The sequence below is a fragment of the Podarcis pityusensis genome (assembly GCF_964106645.2).
Source record: "Podarcis pityusensis genome assembly, chromosome: 14".
In the NCBI taxonomy this organism is placed as follows: domain Eukaryota; kingdom Metazoa; phylum Chordata; class Lepidosauria; order Squamata; family Lacertidae; genus Podarcis; species Podarcis pityusensis.
In genome coordinates this window covers 43749070-43767522 of record NC_138039.1, presented here as the reverse complement: position 1 = coordinate 43767522, position 18453 = coordinate 43749070, and the positions used below count along the sequence as shown (strand labels likewise).

The window sequence follows — 18453 nt, the reverse complement described above, 5'->3', positions numbered from 1 at the left end:
TGGGGGAAGAGAAGCATTCAACTATATTAACAGAAAGCAATAAATGCCATCCCCTAAGGATTTGTATCGCACCCACTGCTACGTAACTGATTCATAAGGACCTAAAGTCATGGAATAAGGAGTGAGGTCTGCAGAAGTTTGCAAATTGTTCAGGACAGAAGAATCCCAAGCAGACCATGGATGTATACCAAAAATAATTTGCAAAGTAAAAGTTATAGCAGTGTGCACCTAACTACTACTTTTGTGTTTTTATATTGTAAACTGCCCCATGGTGCTTGGATGAAGGGTGGTATATAAATCAATCAATCAATCAATCAATCAATCAATCAATAAATAATACTTGGTGACCAGTTGTCTGTAAAATCATACCATGCCTTCCAAACCTGATTAGAAATTCACAGAAGCAAGAGTTGGAAGTTTCTCCTCACTGTGTGACCCAGCACACAGATGGCTGGCCTAACAAGTGGTTACACACACACTGTGACAAAGCTACAGCTTGGTAAATCTGCATTCTCCCCATGGAAAGTTCCAAATAGGACGAATGGGCAACAAAATGGCTATTGAGATGCAGTGTAAGAGCAAATTTATAAAGACAGCCAGTATCTTAATATATTTACATAAAATCTATTGTGCAACTTCATTTGAAACACTTGTGTGTAGTTCTGGTCATCTTAAGAAAGGATAATGTAGAGCTTGAAAAAGCAAAGGGCGACTAAAGTAACTGAGGGGTTGAAGCATTTTTTCCCTAATGCGAAAAGGCGGAAGTATTCAATACTTTTTGAATTAGAAGCAAGATCAAGGAAGGACACAGTAAAGACTTTAAATTATGAATGATGTTGAAAATAGGGAGGCATTTTTTCTTCCTCTTTCTATGCTGGAACTCGAGCTAACCCAATGAACTTGACTAGCACAAGACTCAGGACAAACACAGTTTCACACAAAACGTAAAACACTTTATGGATTTTGTTAGCAACAGCGAAGAGTACTAGCTGATACTTTTTAAAAAATAAAAAAGATGGGGAAAATTCAATGGGCTTAATCAACAACTATTTCCCTTGACTAGATGGAGCTAGATGCGGAGGACAAAGAGATGAATACCAGATGCTGAGGACAAACAGGAGAAGGCTGTTGACTTCCAGCTTCCCACAGGCATTTGGTTTGCTGCTGCTGGAAACAGAATGCTGGCCTGGATGAACCTTTTGTCCAGCAGAGCAGTTCCTACACTGTTCCATCCAAAACTGATTTCAGAGCACGCTTTTACAATTTTTTCTTGTTAATTATATATTCTTATATTCAAACACAGTGGGGAAAATCCATGTAATGCAAGACTCATGCAACTTCTTCAACTCAGTTCATATCACACCATCCGTTCAGCTCTTCTTATAGATTAACACCATCCACACCCCTTGCAGAGGGAACACCAACCTTTGTGGGGGATGGTACTCCAAAAGATACGCAACATATACATGAGGGAAAGGCATTTCCTTTATTAGCAGCGATGTGGCGTCTCTATAAGCCATTACAGCACAAATGCAAAAATGGAGGTCTATGAAGGCACAAGGTTTCAGTCTTCCTTGGAACCCAACACATTGAAAAGCTGAATCAATTCTGTCCAAGTAGTGAGGCAAACATTGAAAAGAAACTTTTTAAAAATAATATCTCCTGTTTCAAGAGTCTGAAATGGTGATGCGCCTGATCATTAAGGTGGAATGGTTACTGCATATGCAAAGCTGTTTAATGAGCAAGTTAGCATCAAGGTACCCTTCAGTAGGCTCCCAATGTAATTGTAACACTGAAACACCATGCGCTACTCTTTATGGCAGAGGGTGTTATGTTTCATGCTGCTAGACCCCTGCTCCTCCCACAACAGAAATCCAGCCATCATTAGTATCAAAGGCAAACGGGCCTGGTTTTCATGCAGGACTAGTTCATTATGTAACAAACGGAAGTGAGGAGAAGGAAATGGAGACCAAGTGCATATCTATTCTCTTCTATGAAGGAAATCCTCCAAAGGCAGAACAGTTATTCTACATTGCACTAGAGTTCTCAAAAAGTGGAGGGTTTTCTTTTTAAAAAAGATGTATATACATTTATATCCACACGTAGACACTACTATATAAAAAAAGAGGGCACCAGAATTTGGTTGAATCTTGCAAAAAAAAAAAAAAAATCTAGCTAGAATAAATACAGATTAGATTATTCCTCTGTCTAAAGGCTGCCACTAATGAAAAGCTTTTAACTAAAATCTTGGGATACCTAGGAGATTTAATCAACAGTTCCTTCAGTAAAATGGCACCATGCCTTAATCAGGCTTATATACCAGAAAAATCTTTATGACTGAGGTAAAAACAGGATTCAGAGCATCCACTCAAACCTCTAGGGCCCATCCTGCCTATAAATTCCCAAGAAAAGGGCACTAAGATCCCTCCTACGTTTTAACAGGTCTTGTCATTCAAGATGCCTTCAGGTTCTGCATTACAAGGTTCCAAGCATGGTTGGCCCACCCTTGCTACTAAGTATGCTCCTGGTTTCCATTTCCTGCTGTGTGTGAGTGTCATGTCAGAGAGATGGTGGGATATGGCGCCTTACTGTACTTCTCCTCCTTGCATCTCTGCAGGATCTCTAAGCTCCTCTGATGAACTGGGTGATGGAGAAAGCTAAAACTATCCACACTTTTCAAAACCGCATCATCATGCCCTTGGGAAGCAAAACAAAAACATGGAGAAAAGAGAAAGATTACATAAGCAGAAACCAACGAAGAGTCAAGAACAGTGCGGACAACTGCCTTATTGACACAGAATAGTTCAAAAGTGATGGGTGCTTTCTGCCTACGGACAGTAATATCACCATTTCTAGCAATTCTGAGGAGTGCACAAGACAGAGATGAACTGATCTTTTACTAGATCGTTGTAAGGCAAGTTGCTGGGTTTGGGGCAACTTCCCTTCGTATTTTGAAAAGATAAAGCTGCAGCCAAAATAATGAATTATAAATTGGAATCAACAATGAAACAGCACTGCATTTTATAATGCATGGCCATGATATGTGTTAACAGTTTTATCATAGCATTTTCATAAAATAGCATGACATTTCTATGTTTAATGGGATTAATGAGCTCACTTACCCTTTAGCAATTAGGATCACATTTTCCAAAGGGCATTGCCTAATGCATCATTTTAAAAAAGCTGTTCTGATTATTATAAATATGTGTATCTGATGTGGGCTGTGAATTATTTCCAGATTAGGTATAGCCTGCTGAAATGTGGAATTCAAAACAAATCATATCAATTATTGCTTTTATGTGGCTCTTAGGGCTTTAATCTTGAAAACAGAAAACTATCATCCATGTCTCCAATAATTCTAATTATTACTTATCTTGTACTTCCAGTCTTGCAGAAATCCTATGCCAGATTCTACATGTGGAATCTCATAATGCAGGACAGGCCTATTTAATCTACATAATTTATTCTAGATGCTCTCTTTGTTACAGTTTTTTTACTTTCAAGCATCATGAGTTATTATTTGTGTTGGGCTTGATTCATATTACTGTTGTTACAACATAATCAGGAAGATAAAGACTAAATGGCAGTGCCTCTTATGTTTGTAACCAAACATCAGAAAGGCTCAAGTCTTGCACTGTAACACTTGGGAACTGATTTTTAGTGGCAGATCTGGAGATGGTTCACCACAAGGCGCGTGTTGAGGGTGTTGTTTTGAGTGACTATTACAGTTCACCTCTCATATGCAGGCACAACAGACACTCAAAATAATTCTCTGTATGAACAACTTGTGAGGAATCATCAGCAGATATGCCACAAGGTTTAGTTCATAGTTAAGCCAAGGGAGATTTGAAGTTTGTATAGTTTAAGTTTGCCCAATACTTTTCTGCTGAAGAAACAGAGACATTTGAGTGATGTCACAAAGTTGTACTTGTGCAAAAAGAACAATTCATGAAACTATCATGTGATTGGACCATCAAATATATTTTTCTGGAAGTGAGGCCATTTAAAATCTGGCTTCAAATTACCAAAATTGCTTGGTTACTCAGTTACCACTGAGTATCCTGAGCTTGTTGAATCAGTCTCTGTGCTTATCTTTGCAATACAGGTTTTTTCAGCAATGACACCTATGAAGACAGTAGCAAGCTATCTATCAATACTGATCTCAGACTATGTCTGACAACTATCAAACACTGCATTGACCCACTTGTTGGAAAAATGCAAACTCAGCCATCCTACTGATGATGCTTGCCATAATGAACTTTTTCATTAATTATATTTGACACTGCCTATTTAATCACCTGTTTTTAGAATAACTTTCATAGTTTATGAATTAATAGCCTGCAATCAGTTGACTGGTGATTCCCATTAAAAATAAAAAATTGTGAATAACTGCAAGTACTATAAATATTTCAACAAATTCTACAGTGAAGGGTATTAAGTAAATTTTTGCTTGGATGCCTCAAATAATGGTTATTAGATAGGCGGACTTGCAATTAAAACACATGAAATTGACAGCTGCTGAAGACCTCAGGTCCAAAATTCATGTGACAACAAATCAATGGACCATCCTAACAAGCAAATTTGGAATTGTGGGTTGCAATACCAAAAAGCTTAGGACTAACAGCCCACATCATATAACTTCCCTGCAAACTTTGTAGAAGCAAATCAGGATGAATGTTCAACAAACAAGTTGTCTGAAAGCAACCTTGATGGTGAAATGGAATGCAAGACTGACCGAAGGAATGGATTAAACTGAATAAATTTCAGAACAGCTGCAGTCTAGATGTGGACAGACCACAAAAAAGTTCATTTTAAACTGGATGCTGCATATTTATTCTATGATCTTGACTGGGCAGTCTACCTCACCATTTTAACTACTAGCCTTGTTTCACCATCAATAGCCAGTAGAAATGGTTACATAATAGGTTTTATACTGACAGTAACATGGGATAGCTAAATGCAACACAAACATAGCTCAAAACAGAAAGAGTTGCCAGATACTTAAAACAGTCTCGTGTAACAGAGAAGGGTGGCTATTTAACCTTGCAGCATATTCCTAACACAAATGATTAAGACAGAGGATGAACCAAGAACTACAGCAAAATATGATACAGGACCACTATTACAGGGAAATTACAATGGTGGAAATAGATTCTTTGCCTGAAATTTTCTACATCATCTAAATATTACAATTTAAAAAGCCAGGGTTTGCATTCATAATGATTTCACAGGCCCACTTGAATATGGATCATTTTTATGTGAGATATATTAATCAATTTTTAGTGTGGAATACAAATCTTTCTTCACTAAAATTTGAAATACGAACTTTGAAAATGTGATGTTTGTTTTTTACTTTCAGTTATCAGGATGAAAGTTTGCTACTATAAATGAAGAAGGGCTACAGTATCACTTGCTGAGTCAGGAGAAGAAAAGCACAAACTGTAGACACTTGCATTCATTCAACTCTAGAAACTTAACAGATGTATTTGAAAAGCTAAACTACATAAACAGAAGTACAAAAAGCTACAGAAGAAAACACTGCAAATAAATATTAACTTCAAGTTAATGCACAGCACCGATATTCAACATCACTGGCACGGAAAGAACAAAATAAAGTGATTTAAAACGAACGAGACATAGGCATGAGATACTTTCCATATGTACCATAAATGTAACTGTAGAAGCTTTCTCAGACAATATTTCCTATTGCTTTCTGACTGTCCATGAGATGTTCCACACACCTGTAGATAAAAGCTACCCTTGTAAAGAACAGCAGTATATGATTAAGGAAGTATATCTAAGAGTTGATGTGGAATGCTCACATCAGGAGTTCAAGCTATACCAGGTGCAAGAAACTAAAAAGCCCTGACTATTCCACTTAATGCTTTTAGATATTCTCCATGGTACATTTGTAACAATTAAAAACAGATGAACTACAAGGGTCCAAAGTTTAATTTTTCACACCATCATTGCCTCCAACTAGATTTGAATTGGCTAGAAAATTTACCACTATTTCACTGAAAAATGCCCCCTCTGAAAGCTGCTATTCTTAGTGGAAGCTACTCCTCCCCCACCCCCAGTACAAATCAATATGACTAATCTGACCCAATAATCCTTCCCACCCACCCATGCAAGCAGCAGCTACTCCTATCATTATACATTTGTAACATGTAGTTTGGCCAGAGGGAAAACCTTTTAGCATCTGTAAAAATGTATTTTCATTTGTCCAAAAGGAAAGCTCTTATTCCCCTCTCCCTTTGAGTTTCCCATTTTTAGGAATAAGATCACAGCAATCTGCATTGTGTGTGTTTAATTCTTATAAATAATAAAAGCTGCAAGAGACTGACACAGTTAACGCTCTGGATATTTGTGAAAGCAGGTTAGGTTTTGTTTCTCACATGACATCCCCCCTCCCTGCCAAAAAATGAAAGAAGAGCAAACGTGGAAAGGCTGTATACCATCACATATGAGTATATTTTTGCCAATATAGCTTCTCAGCATATGCACTCACAGCAAAACACACATTTGTGTCATATAAATCTGTAGTGAAAACATCCACCATCCTACATGAAAACAATACCTTGTGCAATAGCCCAAATTCTTGCTCTTCTAGCTATGTAGTTGATAGACAAGTTAGTACCTGTGCCACAAAATCTGCATTTTGGTTTCTTGAACAAACTGACTGGTAGCCATGATACACTTGGAAGGGCTGAGCATATGAAAATTACTGTGAAATAGACTAGAACATCAGGCACAATTCCATTATTCTATTTCTAAATTAGCAGCAGCCAGATTTTACTATAACATTTGTAAGCATACTTGCAAAACTAATATCCTGAGTAACTTGCAATTAAGTGCCAAATATTTTTTGAATGCTCTTTAGTACAAATGCTTACACGCAAATTGTAATATGTAACAGCATTTGAGTATGTTCAATGTGAATCTCCTCAAAGACGATCTTTTACACATTTGTTTTGAACTAATTGTTTTCAGTTTCGAAAAGAAAAAGGCCCCCAAAACGCAGACATGAGAGAAACAAGGACAAGCCTCACAAAATACTGTGCGCACCTTAAGCAAAATATCCTCAAATATACAAGGCTACAGATTCAGAGTCCATTAGAATGTAGTTTTTTGGGGGGAAAGGGATTGAGGTTAGGTTATAGAAAGGTTTTAAGGAGAACCAGGACAAGAAGATGACTATAGCCCAGTTCACAGTAACCAGCAGGCCCCAAACGAACAGCCTGGGAGAAATTAATTTTGTTATGATTAAATGCAAAAGGACTTTTAAAATGACCTCTGTTTTATAAATGTTAATAGAGGGGTGACTTTTTTCAAACCAAGAGTCCCATGCTAGTGGTGGGCATGGCCAATGTATGCACACACAGACAGAAATGCACTTACCAGACATGCCATCACACAGCACCTCTGTTGCACACAGCATTTCCAGCCCTCCCCATTCTGGTGCTGGAGTGGTAGTGGCTGGAATAAACTGCATTTTACTTTGCCCAGATCATTCTGGGCAAAGTGAAATGACAGCAATTTCAGTGATTCCCACACCAGTGCTAGAATGGTGGGGAAATGCTGTCTTTTACTCTTAAAGGGCAGGAAGAGGTCTTTGTTTTCTAGAGTAGTATTGTGGTGCTGTGGTGCTAAGACTGGAAATAAAATCCATCTACCTATTCTTTAGAAATCATCTCTAAATGTTCTATGCATTCAGACTTTGCCAACAACAACAACAACAACTCCTATCAGGTATGTTTAATCAGCTTTAAGACTATCAAAAGCTCACACAATAGTTTGTCCTAAACTATTAAGATCCATCTTATTTTTGTATTCATGGGATCATGAGGTTCATCTTTTATGTGCCACAAGCTTTGGGGGAGGGGGGGAATAACAGATGTAACGCATATAAAACCTTGATTTCTTATAATGCAAGATCTGAAATTGGAGACTAGCCCTTAAAGACACAGCAGACACCTTTGAGAGGTTCTGGACGAACCCATTTTATATTAAGATAGTTACAGTATACAACACCTACCAGTTTTCTTCTCAATGTGCCGCCTTCCTGCCTCCCTAAATGCAACTACACCTCTGAAGAAAGCTCTGAGGACCGCCCAACGAAACACAGCAACAGGATCAATTCCTATCATTCCACAAATAAAGGCACTCTTGCTGCTTCTTAGGAGAGCGACAATGTCTGGTCGCATATGATCTGTATTTTTCTCCCGGAAATCCTAAAGAGGAAAGAAATGAAACACAGTGTTCAGCAAGTCCTGAAGTGGTAGAGTACAAGTTTTCAGGGCAAAAGGTTTTGGGTTCAATCTCTGACATCTTCAGGTAAGCCTGGGAAAGATTCCTACATGAAACCCTGGAGACAGCCACTGCTTATCAGTGTACGACAACTGAGCTAAATAAACTAGAAGCCTGACTTGGTATAAGGCAACTTCCTATGTTCCCAAAACATTTGATTTCTACAATCAGACAATAATATATGCTCAATAGTATGCTGTACATCTGTTAAATGCATGTGTTAAAGCTGCTTGGCCGAATAAGGTTCTAAGACGTTCCTCAAGCTTAGCATTATTCTCTAGCACTTTTTGAAGCATTTACAAATTAGATGAAATATGCATTGTCACCAGTGCCAACATTGCCTAAGAAAGCAATCAAACTTGGGAAATATGAATAGGATCATGGAATGACAAGAATGCAATGGAATCTCACTTATGCTCTTACACCTCCCTATAAGAATTGTATAATAATCTCAAACTCAAGACAATGTACACATGTTCTTCATGTGCTCTGTTTGTGCGCATGAACATGATAAGCTTTTCCTACTGCAGGTGGGCTGTGCTAGAATAACTGATATTTTCATTTAAAAATTAGGGCATACACATGCTCACATTCAGGTGCATTAAGTTCCATTCAAATCAATGGAACTTATATGCAGGTAACTATGGTTAGACTTCAGCTTCAATTGGGATAAAAAGGAAAAACAAAGGCAATAGGTGATTATGTTAAAGTGCATATATTCTTGATTCAATCCACCAAGTTCCAATATTGGCACAAATACAGGAAGAGAAAAAGTAAAAGTGCAGATTAAAAACTTACAGTACTGAAGTCGAAATCCCCATTTTACAGGTGATAAACCATCTGTCATGTATGTTTTAGTTGCGATTCCTGCATTGCAGGGGGTTGGACTAGATGGCCCTCAAGGTGCCTTTCAACTCTACAATTCTATGGTTCTATGATAAGGATCACTTAATTCAACCAGAGTCTCCAAAGGCATTATTATGGCTTTCAAATATTAAAAGCAAGAGTTGCATCTATTTTTAGAGAAAATGTTAGCAGGGAACAATGTACAGACCTTCACACCATATTTAACTTTTCCAGCATAGTGTTTGATGATGAAAGCAGGTTCCATTACAGCTGGAAATTCAATGTAGAGGTTCCCTTCATGTTGACGCTTAAACTTGTCTAGCAGCGTTTGATTTGTGGCTTGTGGGAAACTGAATGAAGAGAAGAGAATGTTTTTAGTTGATGATTTTAATTCATGTATTCCTATAAGACATACAGATATATTCAGTTCCCAAATCATTAGATAATTAGTAAAACAGCAACATGGCTATAGAGCTAAAATTGATTGGTTTTTCACTCTCCTTTTCTAGCACACTGGCGCTAAGCATCTACGGGCTGCGTAGTGGGGAGACAAAAGAGTAGCGGCTTGATCAGCATATTCACATCACAGCAAAAACTACACTCACATCACGCTTCAAACAAATTGGATTTTAAAATTTTGTTTTCATGCAGGAAAAGAGTAGTGTGTGAAGAGAGCATTATTGCTTAAGTGTTTATTGTTTTTCTCTCCTCCTTTCAGTAAATGGTATACAGTAGCAAAAAAGAAACAAACAGACCAATAACAGGAAAAAACAAACAACAGAACAATCAACATAATGTTTGGTCACGCACAGTGTATGTATATCAAAATTCAGAAAAAATGAAGGGTAACGCAGAAAGAAAGAGGGGGCTTGGTATCATAGTCAATAGCATAAAATGAAGATGTCTGCTCACTCCTTCTCGGGCAGGCAGCTTTGAGGGCGGGCCCTGACCATCCTCTGTGAACCAGCCTATTGAAGGCAAGATTGTCCCCTTGCTGCCAAATTGGCAAATGGTGGCAGGAATCAGAGGGCGTTCCCCTGGACGCAGTGCCAACTGAGCAATAGTGGCGCTTGGCACCACGCCCAGGGCAGGGATAAATTCCTGGCCTGTGGGGCCTTTCGGCCTCTCTCTCACCACGCCGGTTCTTCCTTATGGAAGCTGCAATTGTCCTAAGGGGTGCTTTCCTCCAGACACAATCTAAGATCTGAATCACAAGATCAGCCTCCCACCCTCCCTTGAGATCATGAACACTGAGAAGCGTATCGTAAATCACTGGTGCTATCTCCACTTTTCTGATCTGTTTGTTGTAGACACTCCTGCTCAAACAATGTGATAGGTCTGTGGGTGTTTGGGTCACTGTCCAACTTTCTAGCAAAACTGAGAACTTGCAGAGCATGCAGTCAATTTGGGATTGCACTTGGGACTGGGGCTAGCCAGCCTCTCCTGTGAGAACAGCATGTCCTAGAAAGAACATTTTTTGTTTTGTTTTTTAGCATCACTTCAGCAAGGGGAAAACAATCCCTTCATGCTCCAAAACTGTCAAGTGCCATCTTGAATAAAACATGGGAGGGGGTAAGCCCTGCCCCACATAACTGATCACAGGATGTGGCACATGCACACTATTTGAATGGCAATGTCCATCAACTTTAGAGAGGCCTGGCTCCCTCAACTATTTTATTGAGGGGCGGAATGAAGAGACCTTGGTCCCTAGGAGTTGGCTCCTATGCTAATAATCACTTTCAATTGCAACTTATTTAATTGACTTTCAACACAGAATTTTCTCTTGGGACCCCATAGTCTGTGCACACTGGTCCTCAGTATACCTCCCTGCCTATGCTGACTAGTCCCTATTATGATTGTAGCAAAACTGCAAGTGGAACACAGACGTATTATCCTGCTTTGATGACCACAAAGTTTTAATTGTGAAATGAACAACAAACAAAAACCCTTTCAGGAAAAGGCTATTTTCATGTCCATCAAGTCTCAAAGAAAAGTTGAACTCTTTTAGATGCAAGAAAGGAAACTACTGTATGCCATAGTTGATGACTCAAGTATGAGTTGATAGGAATGGGAAATCGGGGAAATACTGGAAGGCTAATGACATAAAGAGAGAGTGTGCTGAGTAATGCATATCTCCAGAACACATTTCCAAGACTGATTCTCCTGCTATCCTATCACAATGGAATAGATTATATCATCTAAGCTATATAAATATTGCAACTTGTTATAGGAATTCTAAGGTGTCATATATATATAAATAATGTGTTCATAAATGTACAAGGCAAACACACATGCATAAGTATAGTGTCTGAAACTGTACAGGAGAGCAATCCTGAATCCATTTTGACTGTCCCAAATTGACCTCAAATATTTCTCTGCAAGGAGGAATGAAATGGGAAAAGCTTTTCAGTTGTCTTCGGACTGTAGGGGCTTACACATACCTTTGCAAATACAGTCTGGCAAGTATCTGTTAAACTGAGCAAACTATCAATATATGTAAGAGATTCAGGAACTAAAGTATCTACCATCACAAAGGAATGGCCAGGATGCCCAGGTAAAAGCAATCAGTGACCATTATCAGGTATCCTGGCAGACAACCCTAACCCTAACCCTTCAGTTATGTATGTGTGATGTTTTGCAGGGTGGTCTTGAGCTACAGGGGAGGCAATTTCAAATGTCTATATAAGAGCTTGCACTCCATTGTTCTGGGTCCCTCCTGCCTCCTGCATGTGGTTGTGAGCACCCTGTTGCAACAGTTAATAAAGATCAGGCTTACTAGCTGCCTTGCTTCTCAATATCCTCTGGTTGGCCTCTGTTATTTTTGCCTACTGATAGAGAACCTACTTAAGGACATTACGAGCTCTTAGATACCTCATAAGGGGAAAGGAGCAGTATTTTTCTTATAACAACTGTAAACTCATTTTCTGAATGGGAATCTTTCCTCAGACAAAATGACACCACCCTTGCCATCAGCTGGCTTGAAGAAACCCCTGAAAACATTTCATAGAGGACTTAACATGCTCAGTGGTCATGGAATGTTGACCGAGTGGGGCAGATGGGGAATGACACTGAATAGTGTGTGCAAAATGAATAAGGGCAGTGCTATTTTTCGGGGGGGAAGGGGTATACATACCCCTAAACATTTTGTGGCGCTTTGTACTTTTGTCCCTATTTATTTTTCCTGATTTGAACTATTAAATGGTGATTTTCTTGAGTCAAAATGAGAGTACCCCTAAACATTTTTTTAGATAAAAAGCACTGGATAAGGGCATGGGTTGGCATCCTGAACAACAACCCAATGTAATATTTTGTTGCAGATCCAGCACATCCCATACAGATGACCATATTAACTTGAGTGAGCATTCTCGTCCTGGGGACAGCTTGATCATTTGCCTCCTCCTCCCTAAGGGTAAGGAGATCTTTAACATATTAATGGATGGATAATCATAAGGGATCTTTCTTATTTTGGTTTTCACTTTTAGGCTGCTACTCACTTGCAAACAACAACAACAACAACACAGGACTTTAGTGATCCGAAACCTGACAATCACAAGAGTGGGGCAACAACATACTCACTTGCTTTCCTCATCCAGCAGATGGAGCAACCCTGTTGGCTTTTTACTGATAAGGTTTATGCAGCCAGAATTGTCTGTGTATTCTATGTTATGCCAGCTGATGCCTTCCAGTCTGTACTCCTCCTGGGATGGGAGCAAGTTACATTCATTAAGGCAAAAACCCCACATAATATTTTAGCAGTATTTTAAAGCAATCTGCTTTGCTAAACACAGTGAAAAGTCAAGCCATATGCTAACAAACTCAGGAAGCCTGTGCATGAGGGCTGCTCCTTTGATGTTTTTCCCCCAAATACCAGCAACCATGTAAACAGACAATTTTAATGTGTCATGGAATACAAGGGTTTCCTACATCAAGTGCAGGGTAGCCTATAATGAAGCTGCAGCAACATCCTGTCCTGCATCTACCAAACGTGCCGATTATCAGCATATTGATTTGCCACATTTCTGCACCCTGTGTAGATATGGGAGGGAATATAAGGGAACAGGGCAGGAGGTCTCTTCCACTGAAAAATCTCCCTACTTTTTTTTAAGCACAGTTAGGATGGTGCCTCAATTCCTTTCAATCCTACAAAGGGTTAGAAGGTGACTTACATCTCAGGCCAGTTAAAGGAACAAGTTGAGAAAAAAGAACTGCCTTCAGCTCCTCTTTTCCCCCCTCCTGGTGCCAACAGAAGGCCCTGCAGCTTGTTTCACATCTAGAGCCTGGCTGAGTTGCTCAGATAAATCTTAACTACAAGGTTTGAGTAGTAGCAACAGCAGCAGCAACAACAACATGCTGCCCATCTAACTGGGTTGCCCCTGCCACTCTGGGCAGCTCCCAGCAAAACATTAAAAACACAATAAAACATCAATATAGGGCTGCCTTTCCTTGGCATCTGCTGGAAGGGCTTTCCACAGGGTGGGCACCAGTACCGAAAAGGCTCTCTGCCTGGTTCCCTGTACCCTCACTTCTAGCATTGAGTGCTTCAGGTATACAGGACCAAAGCATTTTAGAGCTTTCAAGGTCAACACCAACACTTTGAATTGTGCTTGGAAACAAACTGGGAGCCAATGTAGATCCTTTAGGACCAGTTTTATATAGAAAATATATAGAAAGGAAGGAGCCTTAGAGGAAGATCAGAAGGTTTTTCTTCCTGCAATTGTGCACCCCAAGGAGGGGATGGTTTGTGAGTCCTGTCTTCATACACTGAATGCCTGAGTTCTGATGGCCAAAAAAATGCTCTATTGACCAGGCAAATAGTGGCTAAATATTGTTTTTAACTAGTAATTAAATGAAAACATAGAAATTGTTTTAATTACAGAACCTATCTTTTAGAGAACAATAGAGTCTGATTTCTTCTAGAAGCTTTTCAGAGTTTCATCTCTGATTATACTCCTTCCAGCATCAAATACACTGTAGTCTGCAGTAACCCTGACCCCTGGACACTTATGACCTGTTCTGAGTTGCCACCTTAGATTTCCACAATTTTTGGCAACTTGGACAGGTGGCCTCTGAACATGTACAAAGTTTCAATAGCAAAATACCCATGAATGTTTGCAGAAAGCCTTGCCTTTGTAAAGCAAATGTTTCCAACTGTCCACAGACTAGAATTTCAAGTTCTGTGTTCACCTGCACAGTTAGCCAGACACTGCATAAGATGAAGCCTAAGCTGAGATGGCAGGCCAACATTCTACTGAAGAGAGAAAAATTAAGGCGCTGTGAGGGCTGCTATGATCTTCATATCAATTGAGAGGTGAGAACACAAGCTTGCAGTTTGATTAGGAACTTCCAACAAAATACTTTCTTTTTTACAACATATGGTGGTTTTATGAAAAATAGTAACACTAGAACTACCACCTGCAAATGGATATAATATAGTGAAATTACTTTCAGGTGAAAGTTATATAGTCAATAATAGTAAACTATTAATAAAATAAAATAAATGAAACTTCGCTATTAGTTTTTTAAAAAAGCAACTATGTAGTTTTAAAGACTTACTTGCTCCAATTTAAAGATGTGTCGGTTAAAATAGTGTTGTAAACGTTCATTTGCAAAATTAATGCAAAACTGTTCAAAACTGTTACTTTCATAATCTTCAAACCCAAAAATATCAAGTACTCCAATGGACAAAGTCTGCAACATAAAGTGAAGTTTTATAAATATTACCCTTAATACATGAACTTGATAGGTTGCACAAGAACACACACTTGCAATCATTTTGAACTTGGTTCAGATCTTAAATAAAAATACACTTTGTATACAAGTCTTAAGGCAATGCTTCTATTTGGTTACAAAAGTCCAAAGATTCGTCCTCAAGCTCAAACTACTGCTAAAATCCAGCCTTCTTCTACCAAAATGGCTACATGCAACGTCTGAGCATGACAACACAAATAAAACCTATAGAATTGCAATATGAAGGATGGATAGAATCTAAGCTGACATTTAAACCGAGCTTGGGTGTTACCTTGGTGCTCTCCTCAAAGTCCTTGGTATTCAAAAGTGCATGGTTAATTCTAAAAACTATCCAATCAAACAAAGCACTGTACAACGATTTAGCCATGGAATTCCGCACTGTAACAGCCTAAAAATAAAAGAGAATGAGTACATTATTTCTAGTCACTCACATTATTTTCAGAGAACATTTACACCTTTCTTTAAGGAGTTCAAGGGTTAGGCATACATTCTCCATTTCTCCAATTCAACCCTCACAATCACCCTATAAGGTAGGTTAGACTCGCTATCCCAATGTCATCCAGTGAAGTGATTTGAATCCAGGTCTCCCCTGTCTTGATTGACACTAACCACTGCACTATACTGGCTCTATACCATTACTTACTTGCAAGCAGGATTTCTATCCAGGATGAGACCGGGTGACGACCTTTGTCTCACATACACCCCAAACCTCTCTTCACTAGTAGCAAAACTACATTCTCTAGTTATTTTCCACCCATTAGCCCAAATACCATTCCTGATTTTTCTTGGTGAGAATAATCCTGGGGAAGCAGTAATGTCTGTACACATACCCCAGTTTTATCCCATGAACACTCTAACAGGATGGATTAACATCTTTACTTCTAGTACAATAATTACATTCTCTAGGGTTGAAGCAAAGATTACTTTGACACCCGCTGAGTTTACTAAAATATATTGGGAGGCAATAAATCCTTTAGTGTGTTTATTGTTCTGCCATGTAGTTTGATTCAAAACCTTCTGCACAATTTTAAAGGAAAAAGGACAAAATACTGCCATACAGTGCAAGACTGCTTCCACAAACCTTCTGCTCCCAAAAGCAAAACATTTTATGAAAGGAAAATGAGCCAAGGTTTCATATTAGGAGATCTAATGGATTACTGTGGCCTGCTGAAATTCTCTTTGTTCACATATTTTGTGATTCTCGGGGAGGGGCATCACTTTACATTTCATTCTTAGTCCATGTGGATCACTTTATTTATCCATTGACAAGTATGGGAATTGCATGGAATAGCTGTAAACTAGAGTGCTAATTAAACAAAAAACACCAAGTCCTCCTATTGATAGTATTTATGTCAAAACCCACAAAAGAACACTACTTCAACTGCCAGTAATGATCTATTTTAAAAACAGAGCTTTCCTCCCCCAGTAAAATAAACTTTGCATAAGGAAGGCAGATTATATCAGCAAAGCTTAACCTTGATTAAAAGGAAGGAAAATAAAAGACACACCATTTGCCACTTTCTTCCTTACTTCTTCCCCACCCACCGCTTCTTTGAATGGAAATAAGTCTCTTCCAGTTCAACAGAGACTGTGCAATTGCTGAAAGTGTCCAAGTTCTGACAAGTACCAGACACTCAAAAAAGTTCCAAGTTCTCCAACAGCAACAAACAAGCTAAAGCATATGATAGGTTGCTCAGTTTATGGTCTCATGGGCAAAAGCCCTCTCCCCAAGTACATGTGCACCATGCGAAAATCCCAATTATGTGATTCTGTGGCACCATCAGGATGTGGCCAAATGAATAAACTACATTGTGGTTGGTAAACTGGCCTCTGGGAACAGCAGCAAACCACAGCAGGATCTATCTACAGTGAAACATGACCACTATAAAATTTCAGTCAGCCTTGCAACAATATGACTTTACTGCCATCCTTTGTGACAGATCCACCTCCCTTCTCCTTTGCCTCTGCCTTGCCTCCTCCATTTGGCACCAGTCCCCAAGATAAGACACATAAAAACAAGGGAGGGTCATATGTGTCAGGGGTAATTTAGAAACGTTCTTAACAATTGCCTGAATTTCTCCAGGGATGTTTGTCTCACATTCGGAACCCCTGGATGCAGAATAACCTGTTCTCTATCAGACGTCACATCTAAAGTCACATGATTAAATTAACAGAGAACAAGCTAGAAATGGGTATTTTAAAAAAGTTTGGAGAATAGTTCCGCCATACTTCTGCTCGGCCAGTTATTAGAGCAAGATGCTTTCTTTGCATTTCTATAAGCTAAAGCAGAGAAAGTTTTAAAAAAGACCTTCCATGCATTCCATAAAAAGTATTTTTAAAGAAAAGTAATAGGAACCGAATCAGCTTTAATCCCAACTGTGTGATTTAACTAGAGATGAGCCCTTAACATACACCATAATTGTTTTTTTTCAAACAAGAAATAGATGCTTGCCATATTCGCTCCCTCCTCTCAATTTCTCTTCTTCCGTGTCCTTTACTGATGTCATATCTTACATATGCTACTAATATTTTGGCCAAAGCCAAATACATGCATATCATCAACTGCACACTGAGATGATATATTCAAGACCATTTTCCAGCCACAAATATTTCTTAATAGAGTCTTGTTTTTGAATATAGCTTCTTGCAAAACCACTTGCTTATGCATACAGGAGGGACACCCTCAGTCTGAGAGGACAGAGTATGTACTTCACATTCTGCTGATTCAGTTCTCCCCCTCAAATCCCAATTCAAAGAGCAGCATTGTTATCAAAATGCCTTTTACAACAATAGCATCCTCAGAACAGAGGTCCACCATTTTTGGCAACGGTCCAGCTAATCTTCTATACATATTCTCACATTATCCACTAGCGAAAAAGTCCATATCTGTACTAAGAGTCTTATTTGTTTGTCATCTTGGAATTTACAAAAATGAGTGCTACGGGAGATCATGGAGGAAACATGAAACTAGGACAATCCTTTGTAATCTTTTGTAAATTCCAAAGCAATGCTTTGTGTGAAGTCACAATTGTAGTTCAACACAGGTATTCCTTATTACTTTGGAAAGACAATGTAAAATGCCACCTCTCCCTGGAGGCTTGTCTGGGAATACAGTATCTTAAAAAGGATGCTAGCTGGGATAGCATTCTGCTGACAGATGAAGATTTGGATTCATGGCTCACTTAGACAGCTGCAGTCCTTGCACAAAATGCAAGCCATTTGAAAATACAGATATTGTCATGTTCCCAATCTGCAACAAAACATTTATCATCACTGCCAACACTGAGTAACAACAAGCAGCAGGCACTAATGCAACAAGGGGACTCAGACCATATCCTTTGATGTTTGCTTCCAGTTCACCTGTGACTGAAGCTTTTCCAGCTTACTAACAATTCAGTTTATTAATGTTTCAATAGGTAGTTTGACACACCTGAACCAACCAGTTTAGTTGCAGGTCGCATAGGGGTGTTTAAATGTCAGTCACATTATTCCAAATGACACCTGATAAGGTGCTCAATATTGCCATATTACATCCTATGCTTAGTAATA

General features: G+C 38.9%; 1 protein-coding gene across 8 annotated transcripts in view; it reads right to left on the bottom strand.

Moving 5' to 3' along the window:
• Window positions 1-18453, bottom strand: part of MYO9A (myosin IXA) — a 137459-nt gene that overhangs the window by 50755 nt on the left and 68251 nt on the right. For 7 of the 8 annotated variants that reach the window (XM_080980217.1, XM_080980211.1, XM_080980210.1 and 4 more), the window contains 6 exons: window positions 15176-15292; window positions 14710-14844; window positions 12733-12854; window positions 9365-9506; window positions 8039-8234; window positions 2590-2697 (listed from right to left, as the gene is read on the bottom strand). In XM_080980217.1, coding sequence (XP_080836343.1) covers window positions 2590-2697; window positions 8039-8234; window positions 9365-9506; window positions 12733-12854; window positions 14710-14844; window positions 15176-15292 — 820 coding nt within the window. The remainder of the gene's footprint in view (window positions 1-2589; window positions 2698-8038; window positions 8235-9364; window positions 9507-12732; window positions 12855-14709; window positions 14845-15175; window positions 15293-18453) is intronic. The other variant, XM_080980215.1, reaches the window with a different exon arrangement.